Genomic DNA, 12,839 nt, shown 5'->3' with positions numbered 1-12,839 from the left:
GTCTTTTGTAGCCTTTTTTTAAAACTTCACTCTGTCTGACTGCAGTTTCCCAAACCCATCAGTGCTCTCGTCTCTGATTCCAGAACCTGCACCAATTCCCTCTCTACACGGGGAACAGATTGCCCACAACAAAAGAAAGTGGAAAATGAGTACTGCTGAGACTGAGAGATTGAAGCAGATACAGAGTGTGACTTACACAGCTTAGAGACAATTTGTCTCCTTAGGCCTCCCTTTCATTTCACGTATTAGTGTTCAACATTAGCTATGGAGAATGGCCCATTGATTATCGCATTGAATACCGTATTGTTTCCAGCAGCTGCACTTGATTTGTTTTCACACAGGCAAATGTTGGCTTTGCTCAGGAGGTTTTTGTTAGCAGCTCCTGCAGGCTTTAAAGTTGTGCTTTAGAGATTCCCACTGTCAGTCTGCCTGCTCCTCACCGCCGGCCCTGCAGGAGCGGGCAGACGCTCCGGACCCTGTTATCCCTGCACGGGCCGTCTGATCTCTCTGTCAGTTCGTGAGACTGATTGTCAGGCGGCGTGTGTGAGCAGCCTCTTCCTCTGCTCTCCCAGGACGAAGGTGCGCGTGAGGAGCAGAGCAAGCTTCACCTGAGACAGCAGATGGAGAGAGGAGCAGCATCTCGCTATAGGCCTGAGCAGCAGCCTTAATTAACACTAGAACAGCTATTTAAAGGTGATGTGCATTGTCACTCATATTAAATGGAAAAGGGCGAAATTTAGCCCGTCTATAAACTACTTAGACGGGTTAGCAGAATAAGCTAATGAGCTACATTCTGTATTTAAGTTCTATTTTACTTTTGCCATGTTACTTGGAAGTTAAATAATGTTGCACTGACCTGTGGGTTATGAGAGTGTGGTCTTCTCCATTGAATGTAGTTGTTCGTCAGGTCACGTGGACAATTCTAACCAGATGCCACCGGTCTCGATCATTAACAACCACTGTGCTGTCTGCTGTGGCTGGTAATGTCTTATATTACAAGTTCTAGCCTGGAGAAGAGATTGAATTATTGTGCAATATACAGTACCTGTCAAATGTTCTTTCTTTAATTTTCTACATTGTAGATTAATATTAAATACAAAAAAAAAATTAAGAGACACATATGGAATTACAAAGTAACTGAGATGGTGATTTGTGATGAGCTGGAGCTCGAAAAGCAGCAACTACTGTTCAGCACCTCAAGGAACTCTTTCAAGATGCTGAGGAAACTATTCCAGGTGACTCTCCCTCATGAAGACACTAAGATTAAAATACCAAGAGTCTCCTCAAAGCTAAATGTGGCTACTTAGAAGAATAAAAAATATAAAACATTCTGTTTACAATAAAATTCTTCAATATTAAATTTAGACACATTTTAGAACTAATAATGTAGTGTATTGCGATTATCACTGGAACAATACGTCTTCCACACAAAAACAATTATTGTGACAGACACACAGCTACATTTACTGATTAGTAGGCCTTTGTTTATGAGGTAGTAGAGTGTTTGAGTTGTTTTGTCCGATAGGCTTGTTTTATCGCTCATCTTAAGTGACGAGCTTTAATTAAAAATGGCTAGTTAAAGAGCAGTAGTTTTAAGATGTGAAAACCAAGATATTAGGGGAGGGTGACATGGCATTAAGATATCATGATATTTCAGGGTATTTTTTGATAACTATATTCTTGGTGATAAAATAATTTAGAATTTATATAGAATTTAATCCTAAATATTTTTTTAAAGAATATACTACTGCAACAACATAAATATTATATTTCATTTGGCAATATAATTGCGTCTCATAACATAACATGGCACACCGCTAATAGAGATTTTCACCAGATTTGTAACAGAAGTCAATGATCCAACATGTGATGATACTAATAATGAACTCCATATAACTAGGATTGTAAAAGGAAGTACAATAAATTATACTGAACAGATACAATCTGTATTTAAAAATATTTAAGATATTTGGGAATTGAGAACAGTTTTGCTGTTTTTGCAAAAGAAAAATTCACAAAGTTGTACCTTGATGGCTCATATGACCCTAAAATAATATCACAATGATATATTAAAAGTGTATTTGTGATGATATCATAAAAAAAAATTGTGGTGATTTGATTGAATATTATATGAAATGAAGCACACCCCTACAGTACATACTAGTCTGGGCCAGTGTAAAACTTTTTAAGAAGTTCTTCCATTTTAGAAAAGAAATGAGGTACTGGATGATCATTCTGGATTACAGGCATCACTCCACCTCATCCCAATAGTACTGGATGGAGCTTCATCTCTACAGAGAGCACAGTGAAGATTTTTCGTCAGAACACCTGGTCCCATCAAACCGCACGGCTACAGTCATTTGCTCAGCAGAGGGTTACCACAGTAATCGCACGTGGGGCACGACCTTGTCTGTGTCTGACGTCACTGCTGCCTGCTGCCGTCTGAAAGACACGAATCACTCAGAGCGGCGACAGACACGTCCGTGATCAGATTATGCTCTGCGGATTGAAATAGGCAGGTATTAAAAATCTCTGCAGAAGCAATTACGCACCTCGTGAAGGAGCAGCTTTGGTTCAGCCTCAAAGCGACCTTTTGATGTCGGTTTGAGTCATGCAGGGTTTCTTTCTCGAGCCGCCGGACGGCTTTGTGTCCGGAACTGTGGGCGCTGAATGGTGATTGGCTTAACCTCTGCTGAGCTAGATGCTGTAGATGGAGTTCAGCAGGGGATGGCGATGCTTCTTTGTATTGCTTACATTCTCCCGTGTGGAATAAGAATCAATATGGTTGTGTGTTCACCGACTGCTTTTATCAGCCCACTGTGTGCTGGGGCTGCATGGCGGGTGGGGGGTGTAGCATTTGTGATTTGTGTTTCTTTGTATTGTGATACAGATCACAGTGTGTTTAAAATGCAAATGGCGAGTTAGAAATGTAAGGTGGTTAAAGTGGTGGTTATAACTATGCATTTTCCTATGCAGTTATTTAAATGAATGTGCTATATGTTGGTCACAGTATTCTGAAAAATAAGTATCGATAAACCTAAAGAAACTCCCATATATAGATATAGCTTATCTGTGTAAGGATTAAACTAGAAATGGGAAAAAAAATCAATAGGCTATGTGTCAGCCAAAATGTCCAATGTGTGATCAGCCGATATGTCTGTAACTTGGCCGGTCCTGAGACTAGCTGATTCATTAGATCATATATCTGAGCTAAGGATCACACCATATTTGTGTAAGGCTCCTCAGTAACAGGACGTTGCCGTTCCTTGATCAGCGTCTAGATAGAACTAAACACGGACCTCATCAGAGCTGGTGTTTGCCAGTCTCATGGTTTTTACCATATCTGACTCAAACTCAAATATTTGCAGAATCTGTAAGACTAATATGCCTTGTGGAGAAAGCAGAGTAAAGACTTGGTAAGATTTGTAACACCACTAACCAAATACCCCTCTCTAGAGTACCTCAATCACCCCAGTACAGTGAGTATCAGAACAAAGCAGAGCTAACCAACACTACTACACAAGCTACAAAAACAGCAAGCAGTGCAAACCACATTTAACCACAGCCAAAAAAACAGCAGCTAGTTTTGCAGTGGTTTACTGAGAAAAGTAGACTATATTTCATCTTGAGCCAAAGCAGCGTATTACAGAAGTATTGCATAATGATGCAGCAAGACTTTGACTCTGGGAAAGTTTAATGTGCGAATTCATCCCTTATTGGGATTGACGATTGGAGGATTCAGATGATTGTTGATTGTTTTTGGTGCACATACCAAAACAACACTCATTTTCTAGATGTAACAAAACAAATCACATTATTTTAAATTCTATATTATATAAATAAGATAGTTATACATATTGTAGTATGATGCATTTGTACAGTTATATCTTAGTGTGTTAGCCTATGGAAAGTAAGTTAACTAGGGGTCAAATCAGGTCAGTGATTTTATGTGGTAATCATACTTTCATTGCATATTCTGGTCCCTGTCTGAAAAAAAAAGTGGCTTGCTTTTGCTAAATCAAAAATTTATTGAATCAGTGCCACCATTTTGAATCAACTTTTTGAAATGTGTAAGTCAATATACCTCTACATTTATAACAAATATGTTGCTAAAGGCAAGAATTCTAGGTTAGAAACTCAATACCAGCATTGATTAGATACCAGTTGACTTGATGATTAGGCATATTCTAAAGTATACTACAGCTTTCAGACTCTGATGACTCAATTTATCATAAAAAAAACATTTACTAATAATCAATAACTAATAATCAGTGACAGTCCTTTGCTTGACTTGATTATGATTATTTTATTGACTCAACTAGAACCACCATGGTTGATCAATATTCTTGCAGCCCACAGTAAAATAAACAAAAAAATATAACATTACATGATTTATTTTAAGGGCACTCATTGATCACATTGACTGGGGCAGTATTTCAATAAAGATTAACCAGTGATCTACAGCTCTGGAAAGAATTACTAGTTTAGTTTCTAAATCAGTTTCTCTGATTTTGCTATTTATATGTATATATTTGAGTAAAATGAAAATTGTTGTTTTATTCTACAAACTGCGGATGACATTGCTCCCAAATTTCAAATAAAAATAGTCATTTAGAGCATTTATTTGCAGAAAATGAGAGAGAAATGGCTGAAATAACAAAACGGCTGCAGAGCTTTCAGACCTCAAATAGTGCAAAGAAAACAAGTTTTTATTCATAAAGCTTTAAGAGTTTAGAAGTCAATATTTTGTGGAATAACCCTGGTTTTTAATCACATTTTAATGCATCTTGGCATGTTCTCCTCCACCAGTCTTACACACTGCTTTTGGATAACTTTACTCCACTCCTGGTGCAAAAATTCAAGCAGTTCAGCTTGGTTTGATGGCTTGTGAAAACTCCTCATTTTTAAGTGGTCTCGTATTCTTTTTTTAGAGCTGTATGTTGGTTCAGCCATATTCTGTTTTCATTTAGTTTAGTATGTATAAATGGGAGACTAGGCTTGGAATGCTCCATCTCCAATAGAACTAACTGAATGTCTGGAGTTTATGCTCTCCCTGTAGCTCAATTCTAGACCTAATTTTCTGCCCTTCAGTTCCTTTTCATCCCCCCTCCCCCCCTCTGCCGGAGTGTGTTTGGAGCTGAGCGAGGGCCGCTTGAAAGCGGGGGCAGGTCCTTGATTAGGCCGCAATGTGAGTTAGGCTAGCAGTCGATAAACTGATCTAATTTCAGCTCAGCCAGTCGACTGGTTTTCGAGGCCCATGCTGCGCAGCAAATGACTTCACATAGACAGAGGCGGTGGGGGGCCTCGTGGAGAGATGTGTGAAGAGCTTTTCTCTTAAGTGCTGTGGGCGTTTCTCCAGAGGAACAGTAAGTCAGTTTGCTTTGGCCTACAAGCACATGACCTTGGAGAACAAGGAGCTGGAATGAAAATCTCAAGCCCTTCTCTGTTTTCCTGTCAGACTGAAGTTCAGAACACGTTGGATCTTCTGCCAGGTGCATAATCACCATCCTCCTACTGCAGAGGCTGAAGGAGTAAGAGCTCTGCCTCCTTGCCCTCCACGCTACAAGGACATGAATTATTAATTTACACTTCATTTTTTTTAATCCTACTTTCTTCTGCTTTGTGAAACACGTATCACAAATTTGGCTGCTTTTAAGAATAAATATAAGCACAAATCTATTGGAATTCTGTGGCTGATACCTGATACTTGTGTTCTGCCTGTTTCTTTTATGTAATCTTCTAAATCTTATTGACTATTGATGTGGAGATCCACATTTTTTGACATTGACCCTTCCTTATCCAAAGTAAAATACGTGAAAACAAAACCGAATATTCTTAAATAGATCTAAAAAAAATATTCAGAAATTCATAAAAATGTGGACCCCTAAAAACTGTGCAAGACCAGTTAGTTGAGCAAAACTGTACCCATCAAGAAAACAACATAAAACCTTTAGTTTCAGACCTTTTAAAACCTCCAAAGGTGTTTCTGTTTATCACTAAAGTATAAGAACCAGTGTATTAATCAACCCAGAGTTCAGGCCTCAACGTCATTTGAATGTTTTTGAGATAACTCAATTCTTTAGGGCTAAACTTTTAGGTTTATTTAGAAACATCTGCAGATTTCTGCAGAAACACTGAAAGTAAGTCTTCTGAAAAAGACTGGAAGCTGTAATAAAGGGGAATGGTGGATGCACGAAAAGTAAGAAAGTTCGTGTTTGGTTAGTTTTTATTTATTTTTTTAATGTTTCCACATTTGTAAGGAACATGCATTTGTGGGATGAGCAGTAGGGCTAAAGAAATACATTTGGCAATGGCAGAGAAGATTTGGCCATTTTTTTCATGGGCGTAATCCACATACTTAGCTCAGTTGCTCATCCCACAAAAGCATTTTCCTTACCAATGTGGTACCATTTAAAAAGAGAAATCAACAGAGTTTCCAACAGTATAATATCTATTGCCAAAAAGCGTTGTTACAACAAAGAAATGATCTACCAAATCCAAAATTTCTGTACATTTTTTCAATCTGTTATGATTTTTTTTAAGTTTCTGTGCTGTTTTGAGTAAGTACTTGTGTTCTGTTTTTTTTCCTTTATGCTGAAAAGTGGATAACTGGCTGAAATTTTGACCAGAAATGAGGAGAAAGAGGCATGGTCTCTGACTTGCACAGTACTGTACGTAACTTCACTGCATAAAACTGCTCATTATATCAGTAGTTATTTGTAGCCGTTACTGAATACAGCTACTGATAAGCTCATAGTTGGTTGGGTCACTGGTGATTTTCCTTGAGGCTTGAATCAGGAGTGATTTTGTGTGTGTAATACTTTGTGTATCTGAACATCTGGAGTCCCTTCTTAGGGCTGGGAACAGGAGACTTTATCCACTAATCTGTGTTCAGGGTTTTTCTGCTGTGATTCTGTTTATGTTTAGCAGGATTAAAAGCCTGAATAGCAGAACCGAACTGAGAGTTTCTAGAAACGATAGTTAATAACTGCAGTAAGTTGAAGCTGATTTGGTAATTGGGTTTTAAAAAACTCCAGCAAACTGAGGAGAACGTGTCCTTGGGGATTATATATGGCTGTTTGAACCTGCAGCCCAAAGACAGAGTGGGTGTTGGGAGTCTTCTTCTAAGCTTCCTCCATGGGATTCATTTACACAGACTAACTGCATCTCACTGCACCTCTACCGTTTGTGTAATCCTGTGTGGCTGAAACCCTGCTGAGCTATTCCCCAATGTTTTTCTGGTCTGCAACTAAGATTATCGTGTTTGTCTGTATGAGCACATTTTGGCATTGAGCAGAATTTCTGAACAATATGCAATTGTAATTTAAAAGCAATATGCTATCTTTATTTGTACTCAACTCTGTTATGAAAAACATTGATCTCTTCTTGATTAATCAGCAGTGATTAGATGGTCATTTGCATGATGATGCGTGTTTATAATTCTTCCATGTGTCTCTTAGTATAGGAAGAATTGAAGCCTGATAGACTCAGTTCATAATACACATACATTCTTTTTTTAATTTAAAAAATAAACATCTTAATAAATAAAGTACACTTTTCTTTAGTTAATATGGAGTGCTTGCACTGTTGAATATACATAGTTGAGTGTGGGTCATTGTGGCTGTTTTTAATGAGGATTGGTGGACCTGCCCTGAAGCAGTACAAACAGTTTGTTGGATGGTTAGGGGAATGAAAAAGGCCTTGGCTGTGGGTGTAAATGGATGGGGATGTAAATCGAATTAGCAAAGGATGATAAAACTACAAATAGATGAGTACCGGACAGTATGGTTGTAGTTTAGAGCTTGTGGGCTTGCCTTGAATGAGAACATGCAGTTTGGTGGTTGTAAGACAAAGTGGAGCTTGGAGTGAAAATGAATGGGTGTGAATAAGAGTAATGAAGGATGAAAATAAAACTGCTAATAAATGTGTGCAGTTAAAAAAAAAACAACACCGGGAATTTGTTCTAAGGGCCTTGCCCTGAAAAACTGTGTGTAAAATTGTGTGTATTCTTTGAGCAAAAGTACAGAAGATGCATTTTTGCATCCCATCTATTCCAAAGGAAAAAAAAGAAGCCAAAAAAAAAAGTTTTTAAATTTGAATAAAGTGTCACGTGACCGGCTGGATTCAGACGCACGACGGATTCAGACTGGATTCAAACAGTGAGCGTAATCGTTATTCAAGTGAGGGTAGAAACCAGAGAGTTAACCTAAGCGTCAAAGCCAAATCGCTAGACAAAAGAATAAACCTGAGCCAGAAATGGAGTCGAAAAATACAGAAGAGCCAAATGTAACCAAAGCAGACAGAAAAACGTAGTCAAAAAACGGGGCATATAAACAAACAGTAAAAGAACGCTCGTTATGTCGCTGGATAACTGTGGCAATTCTTTGGGCAAAATCATATGAAATAGACATGCTTAAATACCCCAAAAAATGTAATTAAACAGCTGAAATCAATCTCAGAATTTCGGCCATGACGAGAGAGAAAGCACGCTGGTTGGTTGAGTCAGAACATGTGACAGATACAGATGCATGCTGGGAGTTGGAGTCTTGAGGCGGAGATTGTCCATTGATTTGAACCGAGGAGTTTGGGTTTGGAACTACACACTCTGTGTTAGGCATGACACAAATATATTTATATATTTATATGCATCCTATCAAAAAGCTGTATGCGAGCCAATAAGGCACAGACTGAATAATTTGCTTTGCAATGTGTTACTGTAATTATTCAGATATGCCTTACCTGATGTTATAAAAGCTCCTTTATTAAGTAGTTTTATGTGGTTATTAACAACAGAATTTACTTAGATAAAGTGCCCTTTGTGTTAAAGAAAAAAAAATGTATTCTCTTATTACCTTATTTTTATTTGTATTATTAGTTGACATTATTTTTTTTTCTTTCTAATCTTCTCCTCAGATGATGCAGTTTGCTTGGGGCAATTACAAGCGCTATGCCTGGGGTTCCAATGAACTGCGGCCCGTCTCCAAGCAAGGCCACTCCAGCAATCTGTTTGGTGAGTATCTGTTCTGCCTCGGTTTCTGGCCATGACACTGTAATTCATTTTCCTGCAGCCTCCCTTAGTCTCGTCCCTCAGACCAGCAGCAAATGTGTATCCAATCAATATTACTCTGGTGGCATCCACCCTGCAAGAATCTTTTCCGTTTGTTTGTTTGCTCCTGAATGGTCTGAACATGAGCCTACTGGGTTTAACAAGCCTTGACAAACCTGATCATTATATGCGTTTGTTGTATTTTCTCTGTTGACCTGGCTTGTCTAATATATTGGAAACTTTAAAACGTATGGGAATTTTATGGAAGGAAACTTTTACTTTGTTTGCTTGGTCTTGCTGGGAAGGATTAATACATATTCTGTTCCTGTATCACTGTAGTCGCACAGGTTTCAGAAGAACATGACTTCATTGATTGATGCGATTTTTACTCTCTACCCCTATTAATGTGCACATATTACAAATACAGATGTCACAGTCCACCAAGTACTCAATAGCAGTTATGTGTTTTTGATGGTGAATTGAGTTGAGTTATTATGGTAACTGTCCCCAGTGAAATTTTGAAAAATGTGACTCTTATTTATTTATTGATTTATTTTAGTCTAGTATTCCCACACAGGAACATAACAAGCATATTGAGTAATGTAAAAGCCAAATACCACATTAATTATACCTAGCTCTGCACTGGTAGAAGACCCCAAACAGCCAAAACCTGCCAGAAATCATTGTAACTATTTAATATGTAATAAAAAATAAAGTAAATTTGTTTATTAGTATGAGCATATTTATTTGATTTGAGTAAAATTACTGTATATGGGAGAACATAATTTTGCAGATTTGAGATTTCTATTTATCTGCCTTTATCTTTGAAGTAATTTTGTAGATCTCTTTGTCTTTCTATTAGCTTTGAGAATGAAATTCTAAAGGTTGTCACCATTTAAATACGCTGAGAAATGGTCTGGAGATTTGGTGAACCAGTTTTTAAAAAAATATTTTCAAATTAAAACCAGGCAATTATTGCACTTCTTCAAAGCTTGAATGAAAGCCTTTTGTTGGGTCTTTATTTATTTGGTTACATATTTTTCCATTATGTTTAAGGCATATTTATACTTAGCATTAAATACAGATAGTGTTAGAGTCTGCTCACCATGCACTGCATTCATTCCATCTGTATTCGTGCATTTCTCTGAAAGCTTACAGTTACTGAAAGAATGGAGCAGGACCACAATATATTGTGGGAGCTGTGTAACCAATAGTTCAAGCGAAACTTGAACAAGATCATATGTACAGGACTGAGGAGACACTCTGGAAGAGAAGAAACTTTTATGTTGAACTTTTAATGTGTTTCAGGCTACCTTTAGTATATTACAATCTTCTTTAGTGTTGCCATGTTTATTGTTGTTCGAAACTGTTAAACTGGATCTGTTATCTATACCAGTGTGATGGACGCACAGAACCACGTCAACATAAAGTAGCTCCAAAGATTGAGGTTTTCAGACATTGGTCGGAACTTGTTAATGCTCAACTTACATTTAACTAACAGTCAACTGAATGTCAATTAAATGCAATTAACCATATGTTTCATGTAAATTATTCAAAATAGAATCTAACCCTACACAAAACCCTAACCTAATTCATTTAATCAACCTTAAAATCCAACCCTACACTTAACCCTAAACTTAGCCTAAACCTTAATTCTAACCTCAACCCCAATCCTAAAATGTTAAGATTAGAGTTTGAGTTAGAGTTGGATGTAGGGTTACATTCGATAGAGAATAATTTATTTTAACTTTTCAGTTAAATTGTATTTAATAGACATGCAGGTGAAATGTTAGTTGAATGTCTGTTGAGCATCAATGAGGCCATCAAACAGACGGTTTCATAGGAACTTTCATGAGAAGTTGGACCACCCAAACTTAAATTTGAGACTTTTTTTTTAATACAGGTTTGTTTTTGTCATGTGGAGAAGCTCATCTTTGAGAGAGTAGGTGTTATTTTTGTAGTTGATGTGTCTGTTTTTATTAACTGGCCCTTAAAGTAAGGGCTACAGCCTTCTGAGGCACTTATCCTCTGCCTTCAGCTTTGACTTCCCGCTTAGTCACTTTAGAGCATTCCTCTAGCCCTCTATCTTTTTTATGCACTCAGATTCCTTCAGGTCATCCGCTGAATCACTTTCTCCTCCACCTCCTCTCATCAGTGTGGAAAAGGCTTGGGTCAAAGGTGAGGACAGGAAATGGACTTTATGAAACATTCATCAGGCCGCCTGAGTTTTGACTTCCGTGATAAAAAGCTCCAGGACTCCTCCATCGCTCCCTCCAGCCAATCCGGAGCTTAGTCGCAGGACGGCCCAGGGATTTACAACTCAAATTTGATTAACCTCCTTCATTTAGCCTGAGAGTGAAGCCAGTAATATGAACTGACAAAGGCAGTCATTCAAGTCAGACGCGCACAGTCAGAATATCACAGTGGAGCTGGTGATGAGCTGGATAACAGCCGCTGCTATCTGCTTACACGGACACGTACGCGGTTCAAAGGGGATCATTGACATCGGTTGCTGGCAGCAAGGTCATGCGGGGAGTTTCAGCACCGCGAGTGTTCATGGAAACCTTGAGAGCTTAGTCATTTACTTGAATGGTGTGTCGCACCCCAGAGGGGGAAGAGGTTCATCAACGGCCGTCAAGCTCTCGCAAATATGGACGGACATGCACATACACATGTACTCCCACAGCAAGCCGAGGATAACCTTTCTCTGTCTCCTATTAATAAAGAAATGTTGGACCCGCATCATTTATTTACGAGGGTATTTGGTTAATGGGCTTTGCCTTTGAATAAACCATGACCTGATGAACGCTAGCTTCTTCTTCTTCTTTTTCTTCTTCTGCGTTTTCTTAGAGCACAGGCCAGCATCAGTATTTTCTCTGCCTCTCTGAGCCTCTCAGAGTTCAGCCTCCGCTCCCAAGTGGGTTCATGTGTGCTCGTTACAAGATACCTCCCGTATGAAACGCACATCTGGGGGCAGGGGATAGAACACAGCAAGCAGACTGGAATTGTGGAACTCACGTACACATGCACACAGAGCGTAGGCAAAACACAGTAGCCAAGGGTGGTCTTCTACAGCATGTGCCCCAGCACAGTAGGCTTTTATTCATGAAAGACTCTTAAGAATAGCTTATTATTTTCACCATCCAAACAATGAAAGCGCTGGTGAACGCTCCATCAAGAGATTCTAGTGCTACCTCACTAATTATTTCTCGACTAATCCCCAGCTTTCACCTGTATTTGAAAGAAAAGTATAAGAAAGTGACTTTGTTTTCCCCTCCATCCTCCCCACTGCCTGGTAGATATAAACTGTTATTAACTAAAATTAAAGGATGTTTACATGAAAGCAATTGGGCATCCCGGTCATCCTCTATTTTCATTAGTCTGCATTTGTGCATAGTCTGATATTTTACCATAGAGGATGGTGAGGAGCAGTACTGCAGAAAATTAGGGGGTAGTGTAGCCAATAGTTCAATCAAAATACAACCAAAGCTGTAAAAAAAAAAAAAAAAAAAAAACATTGCAAAGAAGAAATGCTCTCTGAAAAACGTATGGTGGACTGTTTTTACACAGTTTACAGCTGCTTACATCACTGCATCATTGTTTTCTTGTAGTAACTACCTTTTCACAACCCTTCTCCACTGTTACTTATTAGTTGTTGTCACAAACTAGTGACCCTAAATCGCCCTCAAAGGGGATGTACTGCTTAACCTTAATGCCAATACGAAGGACGGATAGAAGCATGTGGGCAGTTTAATGAACTACAAGAGACAAAGAAAATTTTAATAGTTTAAAT

The 12,839-nt window shown here is 38.4% G+C and overlaps 1 protein-coding gene across 1 annotated transcript in view; it reads left to right on the top strand.

Moving 5' to 3' along the window:
• The window catches only part of man1a1 (mannosidase, alpha, class 1A, member 1), a 198,545-nt gene that overhangs the window by 33,582 nt on the left and 152,124 nt on the right, over window positions 1-12,839 (top strand). Inside the window, exon 2 of the mRNA XM_022662004.2 lies at window positions 8,914-9,010. Coding sequence (XP_022517725.2) covers window positions 8,914-9,010 — 97 coding nt within the window. The remainder of the gene's footprint in view (window positions 1-8,913; window positions 9,011-12,839) is intronic.

This window comes from Astyanax mexicanus, chromosome 1 (genome assembly GCF_023375975.1).
Source record: "Astyanax mexicanus isolate ESR-SI-001 chromosome 1, AstMex3_surface, whole genome shotgun sequence".
Taxonomy (NCBI): domain Eukaryota; kingdom Metazoa; phylum Chordata; class Actinopteri; order Characiformes; family Acestrorhamphidae; genus Astyanax; species Astyanax mexicanus.
The sequence above is the reverse complement of the archived record's forward strand: the minus strand, read 5'-3'. Positions and strand labels throughout refer to the sequence as shown.